Here is a 21,554-nt window from a genome sequence, read left to right on the forward strand (position 1 = left end):
GCCACCTCTAATAGCTCATCACGCACAAACAAGGGAGCTGGAATGGACGCACTCAACTTGTTTCTGGTGCTAACACCCTGTGACGCCCGTGTTTAGAAATTAATCTGTGTGGAAAGGCGAACCGCTTACCCCCATAGAAAAGCGACAGGATCCGGAATGACTGCACATCTGGAGCTGCCCCTCAACACAAAGGAACCAGAAACCACGCCTCCCATTCTTAAATAACATTTATTGTTGTTGCAAAGAAGTCTTTCATGAGAACAGGTCTCACATCTATGTAGAGATATATTGGTTATGATTATAGAAGCAAATTCCACGAGGTGTTCTAGGTGAAGGATGCCCAACTACGACTCTTAACTCAGCAATCTCATATTCACAATGTGTTGACTGCCCTTATTGACCCAAACATGCCTGTTTTTTTGCTGTTTTAAACATGTGCCTGCCCAGGGTGGAGGGGGGAAAACAAAGACAACAACGCCAAGGGCTTGCTAAAAAGAAGAAGGCTAAAAAAGATAAAATGATTCCCGCAGCAGTCCTGCTCGGCGGCAGTCTGTGAGCGCGGGAACAGTGTTCACGTGGGGAAGCAGCACGCCCAGTGGTTTCTCGGGTTTAACGGCGGGAAAGCCCTTGAGGTTTCGTGTGGCTGTCGGGAGGGGGCGGGCAGTTCCGTTACGGAATCCAGTCGATGTTCAGGCACCGCGCTATAAACGCAAACATATCTGAGACTTCTTCTATCACTTTGGCTGTGGGCTTCCCGGCCCCGTGGCCCGCCTTCGTGTCCACATGGATGAGCAGGGGGTTGCTTTGCTTCCGGCTGCGGCCCACGATGTACTGAAGGGTGGCAATGAACTTCAGGGAGTGAAGCGGGACCACGCGGTCATCGTGGTCGGCGGTGAGGAGAAGCATGGACGGGTACTGGATTCCGTCTGCCTCGGGTAACTTCACGTTATGTAGCGGAGAATACCTGAAAGGCAAAGGCACGTTCATGATGCTAAACATCAAAAGCGGAGTTGTTTGTTCACTAGGACAACCAAGGAGGGCTGCCGGGCAGGGTGACCTATGGGCTTTACCAGCCTAACGTCATGAGCCACAGGCCCGCAGCCGCTCTGTGGTGACGCCGCAGACTGCCCGCACCGCTCTTTCGGCCTTCCCCGGCCAGGGCCACTGGAGGCTGGGAAGGGCTCTGTCGTTCATTTGGCTCCTGCTCTGGAGGACTGAATAAGGAACGAAACTCACAGGGCTGTTGAAATAATCACACCTGTGTGCACACTGATCGTCAGGAATGGAGTATTTTCAGATTCTTACTGAGTGGACTGATTGTCTTTGTTTTTACTTAAACCCCTCCCGAGGATGTTTTTCTTGATTTTTAGAGAGAGAGAGATATTGACCAGTTGCCTCCTGTACGCGCCCCGACCGGGAATTACTGACCCTGCAACCTTTGGTGTCCTGGACGGTGCTCGCCCGCTGAGACACCCAGCCAGGGCCTGACGGCCTTTTTAAATCACTGACTGTGGATGGAATAGGCGCAAGCCTTTCTTTTGTTGAAGAACTTGAAATCCGCTTTCTGCCCTTTAATGTCTATAAAACCTTTATTACAGGCTCAGCTCAGCAGTCTTGGGAGGATCAGGAGGCCTACTTTCCGGCCTGTGCACCTGGGCCGGGCTGCTGGCTCCAGCAGAGAAACTGCCTTCGGCCAATGGCGAGAACGTCCGTGAAGACACCTTCTGAAGTATAAGGTAAACTGCTAGTCACGGTAATAAAGAGAGTTTTAGAAGGAAAGCAACAGCTGAGTTACACAGTGATAGATAATAGTTAAGTGAGGGAAATCTCCGGATAGTTTTTCTTTATATTTTATTCAATATGGGTGTCATGTTTTTCAAAGGGTTCAGCATTAATGAATATAATCAATTACTCTCGTAGCGTTTCATTGCTCCCAGTAGATGCGATGGGGGCAATGGACTGTTTTCTGATCTCATTTCAGTGTTTCTGGATTAGCCTCAGACCTCCAGATAATAATTAGTTCTATGGGGAAACTCTGCCTATTAATATTACAACCCCCCCTCCCCTTCAAGATTCACATGCCACATTTATATGTTAAAGATTCTAAGAAGTTCTGTAGAAAAAAATCTGTTAGGCTTTATTTATCCAGCTCTCTTTTGGGGGGCCCCATGGTGCTTCATGGGACACGCTCCAGGCCAGGGGTGCAGGGCTTGAGCAGGTCCTTACAGGGCCCCTTCTGGCTCTAGTGTGTGGGGCTGAGCTCTCTGCTCAATGGGAGCAGCTGATAAAGAGGTAAATGCAGGCCTATGAGCGCTAGGGTGGAAAACTCAAATCCAGAGAGAATACTAGTATATAGGTGTGGGCAAAAGTAGGTTTACAGCCATAATACAAAAATTAATAAGTAATAATACAAGAGTAAACTGTTTTGTACTACAACCCAAAAGTAGGTTAATAGTTATAGTGCAAAACAGTTTACTCTTGTATTAATATTTATTAATTTTTGTATTATGGCTGTAAACTTACTTTTGCCCACCCCGTATATCACAGACATTTTAAGAGAAACAATATTTAGAAATATCAGGTTCCATCAAATATTTTGTTGTCTTCATTGTCTAACTCAGTATTTTCAGTTGACTTTAAATGGGACTTATCCCCCTAAAATGCTTATTTTTTCTAAGTTAATTTGAACTATGACTTCTTCAAATATTCAGCTTTTACCAGTATGTGCCAATGAGGCTATTTGTACACTTAATAACAGCTTTACAAAGTAAAGTCCCCCCAACTCCCTCACCAAAGAACTGAATTTAGTAATTCAAGTCATTTTAGCTGAATTTCTAACTGGAGAGACCGAGCCATAAAAAGCCTATAAAATGAAAGAAAAAACTTGATAACTTTATAATTGACTGAGAAGACTGGGACACAGGCTTCTTGTTATTCCAAGGGCAATTCCTAAATACTGTTGATAATCCCCAAACCCGTCTACATGTGAGAAGTAAAGAGAGTGAAGAGGCAAAAAAGAACGTAGCTCTCAGTCCTGAGAATCTATCTGCCCTTGTCCCGTTATCGCCGAAGTGGTGGAGGGACATGAAAGAGGGGAGCTGCACAGTATTTTCATACACAGCCTGTGGTTTCAAATACTCGTAGTTATACTGAGAGCAGAAGGTAAGTTTAACTGTATTTGCACATATTCCTCTTTATTTTCTTATTTCTTAATTTAAAAAAGGAAATCCCATGTACATTGACGTGAGGTATAATGACACCTTTTAAAAAAGTGGTTTTTGAGGGATGTACCACAAAATTTAGTAGCTTTTAAAAACAACCCTGATTTTTTTATCTCCCAGTTCTGTACGTCAGAAGTCTGGATTGGCTCAAGTGGGTTCTCTGCTCTAGATCTCTCCAGACTGAAATCAAGGCGTCAGCTGGCTGGGCTGCAATTCTGGAAAAAAATCTATTTCCAGACTCATGTAGGTTGCTGGCAGAATCCAGTTCCATGAGGCTATTGACAGAGGTTCTAGAGGCCCCTCCTTTCATCTTCAAAGCCAGCCCTGGAGGGTCAGATCCTCCTCATGCTCCGACCTCCTTTTCCCCTGCACCCTGGACTCCAGCCAGAGAGTGCTCTGCCTTTAAGGGTATGTCACTGTAGACTGGGCCCACTTGGGCAATCCAGGATAATCTTATTTTAATGTCAGATGATTAGTAGCCTTAATTTAATCTGCAATGTCCCTTCACAGCAATGCCGGGATTAGTGTGTAAGAGAAGGAGATGGGTATCTTGGGGGGGAGGGAGGGGGTGCGCACATTTAGATTCTGCCTTTCACATCTCTGTAGTTTGTTCTTGTTAAACACAAGATCAAAATAAGGAAGACAGGTATTCCCATCACTTCCCTTACTTTTGCAGTAAATTATATGCAAACTAGAGGCCCAGTGCATGATTAAATCATGCACGTGTAGGGTCCCCTAGGCCTAACCTGCCATCCAGGCCATATCCACTGCCCCGCAAAGCCTAGCATGCTCTGCGGACACTGCTAGCAGCCTGCTCCCCGCTTTTGATGGCAGGGGGGTCTGCTGGTGCCGGAGCGGACACACAGCTCCCTGCTTTCGATCGCGGGGGAGCTGGGTGCTTGTCCGCTGGTGAACCAGGCCTTGCAGAAGCCTCCGGCACAGCGGAGGCTTCTGAAAGGCCTGGTGCCGGAGCGGACAGGCACCCAGCTCCCATGCTTTCGATGGTCCACGGTAGGACGTGGGCTCGCTGCCCCAGAGGCCCCTTCTGTGCCGCAGCACAGCCATGGCGCAGATGCTGAGCTCGAGCCGCCGCTGGCCCAATCAGCCACCCCGAGTCCCGCCCCCCCCGCGCCTCCTGGCCAATCGTGGGCATAGCGAAGGTACGGTCAATTTGCATATTATTAGGTAGGATATGAGACATGGAGGAGAGTAAGGAGTTAAACACCATAAGTCTGAACAGTGAGTCAAAAGGATATCAAGTCTCTAGCAACATATACGTGAAGTATGAATTAAAACCTTACTTGATAAGCCACTCAAAGTGGTGTTTGCTGTCTGAGCACCCATAATCAGTGGTCCAGGCATGGCCGATGGTGTATTTATGGAATTTCAGCATGTCCATTACTCCAACTTGGGCGATAACACAACCAAAGAGGTCAGGCCGCTGATTTGCACAAGCAGCTAAAAACCGAGACAGAAAGAAAAGGGAGGCAGTCTGTTATTAAACAGCTAAATAAGCCAGAGCCAAAGAACACGTGGTGCTTTCAGAACCTCGGCTGCCTTTTTTCTTAGAGCACAGAAAGAAACCATCATAAATCACCTGCCTAAAGGCCCACAGGCTTCCCCCTTCCTTCCAGTATATCCGAGGCGGGATAGTCTCATCAGTAATAGGGATTTACTCACCAAGGTGAATTTCAAGAGGGGAGGGTTATTTGAAAAACCTGTTTCCTCTCCTCCCTACTTGCTTTCACAGGTGAGGGGTCTCAAAACAAGCCTGTGATATTGCAATCCTCCTATATAATAAAAGCCTAATATGCTAAATGTCCAACCGTTTATTCAACCAGTTGCTGTGATGCACACTGACCACTAGGGGGCAGACGCTCCAACCGGTAGGCTAGCTTGCTTCTGGGGACTGGGCGAGACAGGTGGGATATGCTCTAGAGCCTTCCCATGGTCCCTCCCCCTGGCCTTGATCATGCACCCATGGGGTCCCTTGGCCTGGCCTGCGCCCTCTCGCAATCCGGGACCCCTCAGGGGATGTCTGCAGGCCAAGCTGAGGGATCCCACCAGTGCATGAATCCGTGCACTGGGCCTTTAGTGTAATAACATACATTTTAGTCCTTGTTCCTGGCACAGAACTAGGAGTGTCTTTTGTCATTCAAATCCAGCCCCTTTCAATGGTGCCTGAGTTTATGCTAATGGGTGACTCTTGGTGGGACCTAGATGGCTTCAGGATGGGGACCAGCTGCCAGAGGAATCAATCACGTGCTTGGAAGATCGGAACTGTCATCTCTCCCTCAAAACGTCTGGCTTCTGAGGAGGGAGAGGGACTAGAGCTTGACTCAATCACTGATGGCTAATCATCTAATCACTTGTGCCTATTTCCTAGAACCTCCATAAAACCCCTGAAACAACAGAGTTCAGACAGCTTCCAGGTCGGTGAACATACTCAGGAGCTGGAAGGGTGGCGTGCCCAGAGAGGGCATGGAAATGCCACTCCCACGCCTCCTCATACCTTACTCCAATGGGCTCTTCCATCTGACTGTTCCTGGGTTCCATCCTTTAGAACAAACTGGTAAATGTAAGAAGAGAGTTTGAGGAGGGGGTCCTGGGAGGCCCTGGACTGGTGACTGGCATCTTGGGAGCAGTCTTGTAGGTCTGAGCCCTTACTTTGTGGGGTGCGTGCTAACTCTAAGTAGTGTCAGAATGGAAGTGAATTGGAGGATACCTGGTTGGTGCGGAAAAGTGTTGTGAGTAGAAACAGTTTGTACAGTCCAAGGCAGAATAGGGCCTAAAACCCAGCTCAGGGCTCTGTCCTTTTTACTGAACATCTGCCATGTGCCTGGCACTAGGCCTGGGGATAGGTGGGAAAGATAAAAAACCGAGGAAGCAACGACAGTGTTAAAAAAATTCAGGTGGGGTGTAGGGGTACCTAACCAGGTGTAAGGCGGTTAGGGAGGAAGTCACATCACAGCCGGCTAAAACATCGTTCCCACCCCAATTCTGATTTCAGAGCTTATTCCTAATACTGAATCCTCAGAGGCGGGAGGGACAGGAAACTGTCCTTTAAATAAGCACTTAGCATCCAAATGCGGGGCTCCATCTCTGTAGGGTCCTTAAGGGACCAGGTGTGTCAACAGACACAAACTAATGCCTAAATATAAAGGAGTTACTGGTGAACCAATACATCACAAAACAATTCTCCCACTATTGGAAGCAGATGGTATTTTCAATAGCTTTTCCTATTAAATCTTAAATTTGCCCTTATTTCTTCTCTCTTTTACACCTGACCTGTAATCCATATACAAGTTCAGTTGTCTCCAGTTCAAAATATACCCAGAACCTGACCACTTCCATCACACCCTCGCTGGTTTGGCTCAGTGGACAAAGAGCTGGCCTGTGGACTGAAGGACTTCCGTCACTGCACCCCAGGGCCAGGCCACACGGATCCTTCCTGGACAGAAGTCTCCCACCTGGCCTGCTTTTTTCCCCTTAACTCTCCTTCCATCTGCACTAACACTGTAATAGGATCAATGCATGATCCTATGAAAAAAATAAGTCAAATTATGATACTTCTCTCAAAACTCCCCCAAAGGCGGACTTCACAGTAAACCAGGTCCTCTAGCCTGGCTCCGAGGTCCTGCCACCGCTTACTTCCCCTTTGCTCACTGTGCCCAGCCACAGACGTGGGTCTCCTCCCGGCTGCTAGGCCCCTCCCAGCCCGTGCTGGGCTCAGGGCCTCGGGTGTACTGTCTGCTCCTAGGACGAGAATGAAAGCTCTAGGAAGGCAGAGGTGTTGTCTGTTGTTCCCAAGATGGTTATCAATACACTTTCTAAATTTAAAATGGAACATTATTTTGGACATAAGAGATTTTACCTCCAAAGGGGAAAAAAATTGTTTTTTTCCCAAGACTATTCTATTGAGGTAAAGAGTCAAGACAGGAACTCAGATGCTGACATGACTCAGTATATTAACAAGACAAGGAAATTGAGTGCATCAGCCGCTACCTGCCACCCTCCTCCACAACCGTGGATGGAAAACCCCCAAAATTGTCATGTGTGTTTTAAGTTGAGCTTATATATGCTATTCTACATTTGTGCAATGGCCCTTCATGTGCTAATGACCCTGGATGTAAGACCCAGCCAGCAAAGTTCAGGTTCACTATAGATTTTCATTACAATGTTCAGTGCTACTGAGAGAGAAAATGCAAACTCAAATTTCATTAACTACCAAAAATTAGGTACTTGGAGGCAGTGCCACAAAACGATTAAAAGAGCAGAATCTAAAACCACAGTGCTAGCCCCAGCCTCACCACTCCCAACCGTGACACGCGGGAAAGCTACTCAACCTCTCGGTGCCCGGTGTGTCCTACGTAAGATGGCGCATTGCCAGTCCCCATCTCCCAGGCTGCGTGTACATCAAGGTCTCAGACTGGGCCTGGCACACAAGGTACTCAATACTTTGTGAATAACTTCTGTGACTATTTCATTACCCTTACGCTGTAGATCCATCTTTATACGTACCTCATTTCCCTCACGACTTTTCTCTCTGTACCCACAGCATTTAGCATCACCGGGTGTAGTTATTCAACAAATGTTTAGTGATAATCACATCTTACAAGTCCTGACTCACACAATCAGAGGGGTTATCGGGCTCAGGACTGTTGTGCCTGGACTCTAGAAACCTGTGGCTCCAGTGTGTGGGGAGAGGGGTCCAACCCGGTTGGAGAGAGAATTGCAGTCTAGCCCAGAAGAGCTCAGAGCAGGGAGGCCAGACAGTTTTTGTAGGCTGTCATAAGTCAAGTTTAGGGAATGTAGGATCAGCTGGGTCTTTAGGCCCAAATACAAATGGGTTTTGTTTTTTTTTGTACCACTGCTGCCATCCATGAGCCGAAGTAAATCAAGAACTGTCAACAGTGCACACGAAAATCCCAAGAGTGGTAACTCTAGGAAGTACTAGTACAATGAAGAAAATTTAATCCTTACCCACTAGGAGGCCTCCATTTGAACCTCCATTAATTGTCAGCCTCTTGGGAGACGTGTAACCTTCCTTTATAAGATACTCAGCAGCACACTGAAAGTCATCGAAGCAGTTTTGTTTGTTGGCCAAGATACCACCTACAATGAGCCAAAGTGCAAGATAGTTAATTAACAGCACAAAACATTAGAAAACATGGCAGGTTAACCCTAAGGGAATGCAAATGATGACAGGGCATAGTTTCAACTACTGCTCAATTTAAACATAATGGGCTAGCACTACATTTAGAAAAATGCCTCGACCAAAAATCCATCATCAATTCCACAATTGCTAATCCATCTGGTGGATTTATATTTTCTCTAAGAACTCCTAGAATTTAAAAGGCACGTGCCCCAAAGGGAAGAGATGATCTGTTACATTAGTGAACCATGAGAACAAAAGAACCTATACTTTGGAAAAGCGGAACTTAAAATGAACAAGATCAGAGCAGGGTTCAGTCCTCTCTCAGCTCCACCCAGCACCCCCGATGGGCCTGTGCGGCTCCCCTCCCAGGGAAGACCAAAGTGCTTTGCAGGAGTTTGAAATGGGTACGTGAGGACCAGGTTCTCCAATTTTGTTGTAAATAAGAATTCGGTAGGGAGGTTTCTCAAGTCTTGAATGAAGAGGGCCCCGAACATCTTGCCAGGGAGGCTGGGCTTTCTCATCTAGAAGTTATTCCAATGTCTAACACCACACAAAGCAATTCCTTAAAGAGAGAACATCTGTATGGTCTTGGAAGATCTAAAAGTAAAAGCCAAACAGCCAAGGCATGCCCCCAGAGGGACAGATGTCTAAAATAACTGCCTCTGAAGTAAGAGAGGCAGACATCTAATTAGATATCTGAGATTAACACCATCTGCAGAAATTCAATTAAAGATGAAGCAGTGTTACTGAAGAAACTTTTTCATATCAAACCAAATGTTATTAAGATTTTAATAAGAAATTATCAGTGAATTACAACAGCTAGGATGACTCAAGTTTCCAGGAATAATATCATTTTGGGTATAGAACTATATTTTTTTAAAGAGCATTACACTAACAGAAGGGAATTTAGCTGTATCAGTATGTTCCGGTCTAACTGGGAAAAGGTCCGTTTCTGGTCCTTTCACTGCCTAAATGTGGAGAAAGCTTATGAATCAGTCTAAACATGGCCTACTTTTACCCTCAGTCAAGTTCCCCAAGGCTTCTGGGTAATAAATTCTTTCTAATTAATAGAGAGATGAGACAGAAAGTGCTGACCAGGACCAAGGGCCCTCGGCCCTATCCGAGCACAGTGGTGGCCAGAGGGGTCTTATAGAGGAGAGTATGGGCTCTTTGTGGACACCACAGGAGTCTGTGCAGGTGTGTGTATTTTTGGGTACACCACAAACATTTAAACTAGGAAATCAGGCAAGATTGGGGGTCCAGAGGTAGCATGTGGATTTGGAATGTAAATAAAACGTATGGTATAGGGAGATTTTCTTCTTGAATATTCTTTTATCAGTCATCTCTTAATTATCACAATTTCACAGTATGATTTTAGTATAACTAAATTCTAATATCAGGCCAAAGTTAGAATTATATAATGAATTCTGTGCTGTTTCAAATACAATGACAACTGATAAGTCTTTGGGGATGTCATGGCAGAAGCTGACCTGAGATGACAGGCAGGCCTGGAGCCCATGTATCAATTAGGAACTCTTGCTAAGAGGCTCAAATAGTTTGTGGTCAGCCCTTGGGATGCATGCGGATGCCCAGGGGTCAGGCCTGGGCCTTTCCTATATCTTGACACCTAATAAGCTCTTATGAAACATCTCTTTACAGGTCTACCATCATCTCTGCTGATTTGATTTTATGCAGAAAACCAGGGCCAATGGCCTCAGGTTGGAGACGGCAGAGAAGAACAGGTGGATGAAGGGTGGTCTCTGAGGTTCCTACTGTGGGAGAAGCGCCCTCTCACCTGGTGCTGCCGGCCGAGCACGAGTGGCTCCCTCTGCCCCAGCAGGCCTTCTATAAACGCTGCCTGATGAGGAGGGAGCGGGGGTGGAGTGAGGTGCCATACCCTCCTCCATGGGACACAGGAATAAGACAAGTGAGAAACATTGTCTTCAGGCTATTGGTTAGTTTATGAATTCCAGATACACAAAAGCCCGGGAGAGGGGGTGTGCTCCATGTATATAAAAAAGGAAGAGGTAGGGCTTTAAAATAAAAATTATTATTCTTTGAGCAAGTTGTGACAATCCTGGAATGAAGCTGAGTAGAGAAGCAATATCTTCAATCAACTAGAACACATGCTCAGGAGGCCAGAGAATGGAGACGGAATCGTTTAAACCAGAGAAGAACGATGACTTAGCTCTTTTCTAATGGCTGCAGGTGCCGAAGTCACAGCAGCAACGCTGGGAGGGCGAGATTTCTCAGTAACTTTGGAGAAATGAGAAGACAAGCAAAGGATGCCCACATTGAGAACAGGAAAGCTCTAGTTTAGGTTGTTCTTTTCTTTAAAAAAAAAAAAATGACTCGCTTTAAAGTCTGTTTGAGAGAGCCAAATAATGAACAGTAAAAGCCAGGCCAACAGGAGACAAAACAAATGCCAAAAGTGCCCCCTCCCCACCCCCCCCGACTTACTCTGATAGCGATAAGATAAAAATCTACTGGCTGCGCCGCCAACAAAGCAAATAGTTCTGATTATGGTCTAGAGCAGCGGTCGCCAACCAGTGGTGGTCCGCGAGGTCCGAAAGGTTGGCGACCGCTGGTCTAGAGTGAGTGTTTCTGAAAAACAGGTCAACAGAATACAAGAAAAGAAAATGTGTGAAGGTGAAGTTGTGGGGGAGGTAGAGGAAGGTAGAGGGGGATATGTGGTGATGGAAGGAGACTTGACTTGGGGTGGTGAACACAATACAACATAGAGATAATGTATTGTAGAATTGTACCCCTGAAACCTATATAATTTTATTAACCAATTAAAAAGGTAAAAACAACAATAGCACGAAGTTATTTTTAAAGGGGGAGTGGTACCTGCAATGGTTTGAAAATAGTCTTCGATTTCATTTGTTTAGTGAAATGCTCTTTCTGGTCCTGACCCCTCAGCTCATTCAAACATAGCTCTGACTATGGCGTATTTGCATTTCTGTGGAGAAAAGACCTCACCTTTATGCCACGTCTCTCCATATTCACCACCTCCTCGGATGTTGGCCACTGCGAGGACGCCACCCATGTGTCTCACAAAGATAAGCCTGGACACACTGAGAAACAATAAAAATAGTTAAACTTCCATTAACTGCACGGTAAGGACATTATTTCCCTCCATTTCAAAAAAAAAAAAAGAAAATGTATCCCCCAAAACACTCCATGTGTAATGTCCTCTAAGTCGGAGCCCAATATTTTTATATTACCTGATTAAAGTAAAACATATAACTTTTGATTGTTTAGCTGCAAAGCTCATACATGCTCATGAGCATTCAGAAGATCTCACTGTACTATATTGGTAAATATTTCACCATACAAACTGGGAATACAAAATTCATAATGCAGACAGAGAAAAACAGAGGCCCTCATTTCATAATGAACATCTTTTAACATCTATCTTGGCAAACAAGATACTGCCAGCCAGGTGACACAGGCCTGGTGTGAGTGGCGCTGGGCTCGTAGGAACACCAATAACGGCCCCTGCTCTGCTATCTTTATTTTTTTCCAGTCTCTCTCTCCACATTGTTCAAATTGGAAAAAAGGAAGCTCTTTCTGAAGCATGGATTTTAAATAGTTTTACAGAAGCTCAGATGTTAAACTAGACAACACACATTAAGAGAGGTAGGTGGAGGACACTGACCAGAACGTAAGAATGGAGAGCCCACGGCAGGAGAATGTTTTCTAGAAATAAACAGAAGAAACTACAGCACCAAGTTTCTAGGGAAAAGAATTAAGTCCTTTGGAAAATTTGGATTTCATGTTTTTCTCCTCCTCTTTCCACTCTGGTCCTAAAAATGCTGAGTGACATTTATTTTTCTAGCTTCAGTTAGTTAAAATTAAATTTTAACTATTTGAGAACTATTTCTGAGCAATTTATCCTTCTTCCTTTCAGTAACTGGGGAAACCATGGGCTTCTGCAACCTGCAGCTAATTTCCTGGATCTCGGGGATGAAGAGGAAAGGACAGCTGGGTAAGCGATGAGAGCATGCCACCACGCCAGACTGTCCAAATGGATCTCCAATTGCTTGGTCTTTTCTTCGATCTTGTTCATGCACCTCTGATGGTCTCCACTGAAACCATCAGCACATCCACTGGGTTCTGGGCTGAAAGTGGCTAGGGGCTCCTCTTTATTCATTTCCTGATTCCCAACACAGCAGGCTTCATAAATACTTGTTGCACAAATGACCGAAGACAAATGATGTTAACTTCAGATCTGCTCAGGGACCAGTGTTGTCTGGATCCTCGCCACCCCGTGGAGACCAAGGGTATGGGGCTCAAGGTACGAGCCTCTGACTCGTCCATTAGATGAAGCACATGTTCACTGGCCCTACACTCAGGTCTCACTGCAACTGGAAACTGAAGCTTGCATTTCCTCACTCTGGGTGAGAAGAGGGGCAAACAATGACATACTGTACATTTTGTTGTAAGAATTGGGTGAACAGCTATGGCTTTGCATCCTTAGACTAATAGTCATAGGAATAAATATGGCTTCTGGTTTTACCACAGACATGGATACTAATGAAACAGCGAATCTCACTGCCTGGGAAACTCTGGTAAGAGATGGGAAGCCCGTCTGTGGGCTCAGGCCTTGCCTAGCATGGTGCTTGGTATAGAGAAAGCAACCTAGAATGTAGAATGGTGATGTCATTGTGCAATGAATGAAGAGCAACTCATACGACAATGCCTCACAAGTCTTCTGAAAATACTGTTCTACACAATGATTTCACACCTTTTCAGCTCCTCACTAACAAAATCAAACTCTTCAGCCAGATGTTCAAGACAGTCCACAATTTGGCTACAAACATCTTCATTAAATCCTAAATAATTAGCAGAATGCTACTGATATCAAGTACTTGAAATAAAGTAACATTTAAATTTGGGAATCTACTCTGAATTCATGTCCTAATAGTCACCCTCATTTCTTTCCAAATCAGGAAGATGAATCTGAGAATCAGATTTCATGGCGGCACTATTTAGAAGTTGGCTTAAAACTGATCTTGCTGGAAGGATTCGCCTTGCTTTTATTAAAAACTAGAGGCCCAGTGCACGGCTGGGGGGGTCCCTTGGTGTGGCCTGCGGGGATTGGGCCGAAATCGGCAGTCCAGCGCCGCCTGCTGCTCCTGCCTGCCGCTCCCGCTCATCCTGGCCCCGCTGTGCCTGCCGTGGGCTTGTGCCCAGTCAGTCCTGATTGGGAGATCGCCAGCCGTGAGACCTGTGTCTGGCGTCCGTCCCGAGGGGGGTAGGGGAGGGGGCCCGAGACACGATGGGCCCTTTGGGCGGGCAGTAGAATGGCCTTGCTGGCTCGGGATCTGTCCCACTGACGTTTGCGCCGGTTGTTGGGAGCCATATGGTGGCCCCTTTTATACTGTTTCTTCCTTGTGGAGCATCTAGGGAGGGGAAGCGGCCACAGTGCCCAAAGCCGACTTCCAGGAGGACGGCAGCACCAGTCCGTTGACGCCTGGCCTGTTCTCTGGAGATTGGACCTACAGGCCTACTGAGGGAGTAAGTGGCTACTGCTGGGCTGGTGGGATGCCAGGATGGGTTGGTTAGCTGAGCGGCACTCCCACTGTGGGAGCGCACTGACCACCAGGGGACAGCTCCTGTGCTGAGCGTCTGCCCCCTGGTGGTCAGTGCGTGTCATAGCGACTAGTCATTCATTCCAATCCTTTGGTAGCTTAGGCTTTTATATACATAGATGCTCACAGCAAATTCCATTTTATACTGTGAATGGGGTAGTAAAATCAGGTTTGCAAAGAACTGGCAGGAGACATTTATATAAACAATAGAAAATGCTTAAATTTAGATTTTTTTCCCCCAAACATAATTACTGGGAGATAATCACAGAAACTGTGTAGGACAGTTTAAAATGGATGAAATAATAGAGTACACAAAAAATATATTTATGGCTGAAGGTTAAGATAGTCTGTTTTAAGACTTGTGCTGCTGAAAAAACATCATCAGAAGCTGCAAAATCATTCCTTATGAAGAGAATACTGAGAGCACATGCCAAACACGGAAGGTAGGCGCTTTCTTTGTTCAAAGCTCAATGGATACTAACCTTCCGTACTCTGTCAGCTACAGCTTCAGCATTTAGTTCCCAAACAACCTGTTTCACTAAAGACACAAGATCAGCTTGTAATGATGCTGGAATTCCTGACCAAAAATGCATGTAGTTAACGTAATCCTATCCCTTCACGAAAATGACACGCCAAGAAATATATGGTTAACTATCTGAGAAAAAAGCATGATTTAACAGACGAGGCTCTGGTTTCCTTCCACTGGATGGAGGGGATCATGGTCCATGCTTACCTGTAGTTGGGTGTGATCGAGATGTTGAAGCCGCCGTAGCCATATAAGAAGGCAGGATGAGAGCCGTCCAATTTTATGCCTTTTTTATGCACGATGAACATTGGAATCTTGGTACCATCCTTGCTAGGGTAGAAAATCTAGAACACAAGAGCAGAATGGTTAGAGTTAGCACTACCTCGTCAACACCTGCATGCTGTTCCATGGGGAACACACACAGGCAGCAGTTCTCTCCTCCAGATGTGGAGCAGCCGGGTCGCTGACGGTGGGGCACCTTTCGGTTTGTGTGGCGATAGCCAGCGTGGAGCAGTGGAAAGCACAGGTGTCTGAAAGGAGACTTGAATTTGAATTCTTATTTCACAGCTGTCCAGCTAGGGGACCTTGGACATACTGTTTATCCTCTCTCAGTCTCAGTTCTTCATCCCTAAAATGTGGCCTTCACAAGGTGCACAGAAAACACACATTTGTTTTCCGTTCCCAGCACTGGAAGAAGTCAGCTTTGGCCATCCTGCCAAACAATTCAGTTTAGGGAGATTTATTTTCTAGAAAACCAATTTCACATTCAACCGCCTTTCTAAATATTAAGATAACTCGACTTGCCTCATTTTTCTATGTACAACAGTTAAATTAATGATAGCAACAACAAAACATATATTAGCTTAGAAAGTAGATGGAGAAACACAGAAATCCTATTACTTCAGGTCAAAGACATTTTTCTCCAGTATTTTTAATTAAGGCTCATAAAACCTTCCTGAATCTAAGCAACCTCAGGCAAGTTCAGTCAACATTTCTATATTCTTTACTTTTTTGATAAGAAGAGTAAAAGGATAAGAAAGAGAATATTAAATGCTATGTAAACGATAAGCCACAGAATAGCGATAAGCCATCAAAAGATGATAATGGCCCCTTTTGGACAGAAAAATCTATAGATCGCTTTCTCTTTGGGTAAACAGTTTCTTTACCCCAATGACATCTAGAACGTGCCCAACTTAGAAATGTCTTGCTGACCTCAAAAGTTACAGTTTGAGGACAGAAGCCTTTACACTTAGGGTTACTTACAGCCATATTTTATCCAAAGCTTTTTAGGTAGCAGTCCTATCGTAGAAAGATGCTGCAAAATGCTTGGAAATAAAGGGGTGCTGTGTGTATGGGGGGGCCGGGGTGGGGGAAGAGGGGAAAGGAATGCAGATTTGGAGAAAGGCATCACAGGCCACAATACGTGCCTACAAGTCTGGCAGGTTTTTGAAACCTGCCAATAGTAGTATAAGAAGCATGTGTTTCTGACTTGGGTAAAAATACTAAGAAATAGATAAATTTGACAGTTTGGGAATCATGGAGAAGAATACTCCGCAGAGTTCAAAATTATCAGAGGAGCACAGTTTTATTTAAAGTTAATGTAGTGGCAATTAGCAGCCTCTGATAACGTGTAACTCTGTGGGTGGTACAATAAATGCGGAGTAAGAGGATCCCATTTCAAGTGACTCGCAGGGGCCGATGAGCTAAAATTGAGGGCCTTCCACTCACACTGGGGGAGAATTTGAAGCACTCCAACCACAGCATCACGACTTTCTCCAGTGACTTGAATCAATGAAATTGATGACCTGTCTAGCATGCTGACCTTCCACAGGCTTAAACCCCTCAATGTCAAGACCTTTACTTCCATCCCACTCATTCAAGTATTTGCTCAGTCCATTATTTGCCAGGCACTGCACTGAACACTGGAGACAAAGATGAACTTAAAGTCTACAGAAACAAACTCGCACTACAAACACCCATCGTCTTAGCTTTACCTTTGCCCTTAGGACTTCAAACTCTTCTGCAAGGAACTCTGACATCACACCACCCCCAAGACTCCAATTTGTTCTTTCACCACCTCCTTCCCTTCCTTATTTCTGGGGCATCTGCCTTTTTTTTTTTTTTTTTTAAACTCTTTCTATGACATTCGGTTCCTTATACTCTATCTGGCTGTCAGCTTCCCTTGGGCTTTCTTGGGCAGCAGGGGCCCTTGGCCAGCCCTCTATGTTACTAATGCCGAAAATCCTCGAATTCTAACCTAACCCACTGGGTTCCTTCTCCTCTGGGCTGCTGGGCACTCAGGAAACGCCAACTCGCTTCATTGAAAATTGATAATACTTGAACTCATGGGCTCTGAACTTATGTCTCCCCTGTCCCCCAAATGAATTCCTTATATTTTGCTTCCTATGTTTTTTAAAAATGTCTTCCTTATACCTTTTTTTTGTTGGTTTGTTCCTAAATCAATTTCAGCGTAGTTGTTTCCAATATTTCCCATTTTCTTCCATTCCCAACACCACTATTTGTATCTGGCCACCGGCTAGGCGTTCTTACAAAGCCTTCTTCCTGCCATCTCCACTCACCGTCTACAACCTCAGAGAAAGAAGGATCACTTGGCCTCAATTCCATTCCTTACCACCTCCACTACTACCTCACTCTTCCAGTGACCACAACTTCCTTTTTGTATTCTCTTCCTTTCCTTGGCATACCAACAGACTAAAATTTCTCCTATCTTATATAACAACAAAAAAAACCCCAAAACTTTTGTATTGCCCCGTCTACCCCTCAAGCTAAATTTCCATCTTCCTCTTCCTTCCTGATCAAACATATCTGCAATAACCTACACCCACAACTCATACTGGGTTACACTGTTCATCCCTTTGTCCCTACCACTGCGCTTTCAAAGGGCATGAATGAATGTTTTTGTCTCTCTTCTTGTCCCTCCATCCTTACCTCTACCCAGTGGTGTATACCCTTTCACACCTTTTCATACATTTATAGAGACACATCTATGTATAATTATTCACACACAATTATATATGAACTAGAGGCCCAGTGCACAAAATTCGTGCATGTGTGTGTGGGGGGGGTCCCTCAGTCCGGCCTGCACCCTCTTGTAATCCAGGACCGCTGGCTCCTAACTGCTCACCTGCCTGCCTGCCTGATCGCCCCTAACCACTCACCTGCCTGCCTGATCGCCCCTAACCACTCACCTGCCTGCCTGATCACCCCTAACCACTCTGCCTGATTGCCTGATCACCCCTAACTGCTCGCCTGCCTTCCTGATCACTCCTAACCTCTCTGCCTGCCTGATCGCCCCTAACCATCTCTGCCTCGGCCCCCACTGCAGCAGCTTTGTCCGGAAGGACGTCCAGAATGACATCCAGAAGGTCGTTTGGCTGTCCAGTCTAATTAGCATATTATGCTTTTATTATTACAGATTATTATATCATTATGACAATGCAGAATCAGGCTAATATTGGGCTACAACTTACTCCTCCCATGCCTCACTTAGCAAGACATCATGGACTTCTTTCCAGGTTACAGCACCCAGATTTATCCCATTTTAAAAAAATTCGCTGCCTAGTATTTCATTGTATAAATGTACACAAATTTATTTAAACATCTGTTCACTGACAAGACTATTCTTTTTTTCTGTTATCAATGATGAAATACATCCTTTTAAGATAAATACTATACACTCATGCTAAGATTTCTGAAGGATATATTCTTTAGACATGAAATTGCTAGATCAAAGTGTATGTGCATTTAAAAATTCAATAGATTCTGACAAATACTTCTCTAAAAATGTTATCAACTTAAGCTGCTAGTGACAATGATTACCTAAGTGTCCATTTCTCATCAGCAGTGGATGTTAAATGGATTTTAATTTTTGCTAGTTCAGTAGGCACAGTACCATCTCATTATTGCCTTAAGATTCAGTTTTTAAATTAGTAAGCATTTTCATCTATTTATCAGTTATAATATGTCTTATCATCAGAGAATAAAGTATGCCTATCCTTTAAATTGTGTTACTGTCCAATTAGTTTATAGAAACTCTTCCTACATTAAAAGTAATAACCTTTTTTCCTGTCATGTTTTGTTTGTATTTCCTTTCAGTCTATAACCTGCCTTTGTGGTACCTTTTTTCAACCTTCCTAATCAATCCATTCCTAGCTTTTCTTCCTCTTGCCAAATGCTGCTGTCTTGCCATTTTCTCTAGCTGGTCTTCTCTTTTATCTCTGCAAACCCCACTGCCATGTCTCAGAGCTCCAATCAACTACTGTGCTACGGACCTTCCTGTCCACATTTGCGGGCCCATGCGAGGGGCTGTGACCTCGCCCTGGTACGTGCTCCTCTTCCACCCTCTTTTATTTCACTCTCTCCTCAGCCACCCAACTGCCAACTCCCCAAATCATATTAGTAAGCATTTTCATCTATTTATCAGTTATGTCCCTCAGCCACCCAACGGCCAACTCCCCACATCATATTAGTAAGCATTTTCATCTATTTATCAGTTATAAGGATCCCCAGGCCTCATTCAGTCATTTCAGTTCTCACAACCAGAGACCCCTCCTCTCTCACTTGGCAGACCTGCTCAGAATCCTCTACTTCATTAGCCTTAAACCAACTGGTCTGCCTGACTCCTCCTCTTTGCCAAAGTAGATTGGTGGAATAGAACCTCTATTCTTAGTAGCATAAAAAAATTACAATGTAATTTATATACAGACGATCCCTGACTTATGATTTTACTTACAGTTTTTTGACTATACGATGGTGCGAAAGCAATGCACACCGTACTTTGAATTTTGCTCTTTTCTCGGGCTAGCTATGTGTGGTGTCATACTCTCTTGTGATGTTGGGCAGCAGCAGTGAGCCGGCTCCCAGTCTGCCACACCATCACAAGGGTCTACAACTGGGACTCTACAATGCAGTATTAAGTGCATCTTCAACTTTCGATATTTTCAACTTAACAATGGGTTGGTTTATCGGGATGTAACCCCACTGTAAGTCAAAGAGCATCTGTGTATATAATACAGTAGCCATCAGTGCTGGATAAGTAGACAAAATTAGACAATTGCCAAAGCTTAAATCTATGTGTTATTTTTCCATTTGCAATAGCTCACTGCTACCACAATACTCAGGTTCAAGTTAAAAAGCAAAAACACCTTTTTTTCCCTTCTTACTTGTAACCAAATGAGACAGCTGACATTACACATGCATTCTTCTTGAGTGTCCACTGTAGGCACCGCCCTTTAATTGAATGACGAAGCTTTTACGGGACCCTTAATGGACAGGGAAATAAAGTGCTCATGTGGGATCTAACAGGCGCCCACTTGAGCAACAGAAAAAGTCTGTCCATCACACAGGCGCATCACATGGAGCTGGCCGGCCCATCCTGCCTTCTTGCTGACAGCAGCGGAGGGAATGGGTGTGCAACAGATCCAGGTCAGCCAGGAGCCCGGGAACCAGCATTAGCAACAGGTCTGCCCCCCTCCTCCAGGCATAGCTCTCACCCCAAAAGACAACAAATGCCACCAAAGTACCCACAGCAGATGGTCTTTGGAAATACCGTGAGATCTCCGAAGAGGGACTATTTTAGCGTGCTTTGATATGAAACTTTCTTCAGGGACATCACAAATCTATATATATAAAAGGCTAAGTGACCGACCGTCTGCCCATCTGACCAACCAACCAGCACATATGACGCTCCTATATAATAAAAGACACATATGGCAATCCTATATAATAAAAGCCTAATATGCAAATTGTCCTCTCAACCAGGAGTTCGACCACTTGCTATGACGTGTGCTGACCACCAGGGGGCAACGCGGACCATGGCAGGCACCAGCAGCTGGCGGCAATGGAGGCATTGCCGGCACTGATGGACCCAGACGAGAGTGGAACCGCGGCAGGATGGTGGAGCAGGTGAGGGGGCGGCGCCAGGCCAAGGTGGGGTGCCAGGTGGGGCTGTGGGGCTGTGGGGCTGCGAGGCTGGGGGCACAAGCTGGGGCCTGATCCCCGCAGGCCAGTCCGAGGGACCCCACCCGTGCACAAATTCATGCACCGGACCTCTAGTTTAAAAATAAATGTTGACTCGCACATGTGTGATACATGTAAAGCTCTTGCTGGTGCCAATCACACATGTGTGTTTTGATCTGTCATTGTCTATCATGAATTTGGTTGTTTTTGTTGACATTCAACGTGAACCACATCATGATTTATTCATCGACTGTGGTACATATGACATGCACTGGCTATTTAAAAATAAACGCTGAGTTGTGCATATGCAATACATATAAAGCTCTCACTGGTGCCAATTGCATGCGTGTTTTAATTTTATACTACTACTAATGGCCCTGTGCACGAAATTCGTGCACTTGGGAGTCCCTCAGCCCTACCTGCTCCCTCTCGCAGTCCAGGAGCCCTCAGGGATGTCTGGCTGATGGCCAAGGGGAGTGGGCCTAAACTGCTGCGGAGGTGGGAGAGGCGCTCGCCAGCCGTGAGCCCGGCTTCTGGCTGAGGGGCCCTCCCCCTGAGGCAGCGTACTGACGACCAGGGAGCAGCTTCTGCATTGAGTGTCTGCCCCCTGGTGGTCAATGTGTATCATAGCAACCTATTGTTCCCCCGTTTGGTTGATTTGCATATTAGCCTTTTATTATATAGGATATTATATATACTATTTTGACATGTAATTTTTTGCAGTAACGTAATTACTGCACAAATCTTTCTTCTAATTAATTTCCTTTCAATGTGCATGAATCCATGCACCGGGCCACTAGTAAAAAATAACTATCACAACAGTGATTCAAAGAAACAGTTCTAAGTATGAGTGAGCCAGCCAAAGGTTGCTCAAACTTTGAATTAAGAAAGCTTCTTTCCTTAAATTTCGTTTTCCTCCCCTTTAAGAAATAATCTTCATAGTGGAGCCTCTCACCACAGCATAACAACGTCACTCCACAAAGAAAACCAAGAACATTAGGCACAACGAGGCATAAGGAGCCGCAGCCTCCGTGCAGGGCGTGCTGGTTCCAGCGAGAGCACAGCGACAGGTA

At 45.2% G+C, this 21,554-nt stretch overlaps 1 protein-coding gene across 4 annotated transcripts in view; it reads right to left on the reverse strand.

The window, feature by feature from the left end:
- Nucleotides 1-209: 209 nt before the first annotated feature.
- Nucleotides 210-21,554, reverse strand: part of PREP (prolyl endopeptidase) — a 111,859-nt gene continuing 90,514 nt past the window's right edge. For 3 of the 4 annotated variants that reach the window (XM_054722156.1, XM_008154610.3, XM_054722157.1), the window contains 5 exons: nucleotides 14,710-14,846; nucleotides 11,362-11,456; nucleotides 8,205-8,336; nucleotides 4,523-4,679; nucleotides 210-964 (listed from right to left, as the gene is read on the reverse strand). In XM_054722156.1, the coding sequence (XP_054578131.1) occupies nucleotides 670-964; nucleotides 4,523-4,679; nucleotides 8,205-8,336; nucleotides 11,362-11,456; nucleotides 14,710-14,846 (816 nt within the window). In that variant the 3' untranslated portion in view covers nucleotides 210-669. The remainder of the gene's footprint in view (nucleotides 965-4,522; nucleotides 4,680-8,204; nucleotides 8,337-11,361; nucleotides 11,457-14,709; nucleotides 14,847-21,554) is intronic. The other variant, XM_054722158.1, reaches the window with a different exon arrangement.

This window comes from Eptesicus fuscus, chromosome 10 (genome assembly GCF_027574615.1).
Source record: "Eptesicus fuscus isolate TK198812 chromosome 10, DD_ASM_mEF_20220401, whole genome shotgun sequence".
In the NCBI taxonomy this organism is placed as follows: Eukaryota; Metazoa; Chordata; class Mammalia; order Chiroptera; family Vespertilionidae; genus Eptesicus; species Eptesicus fuscus.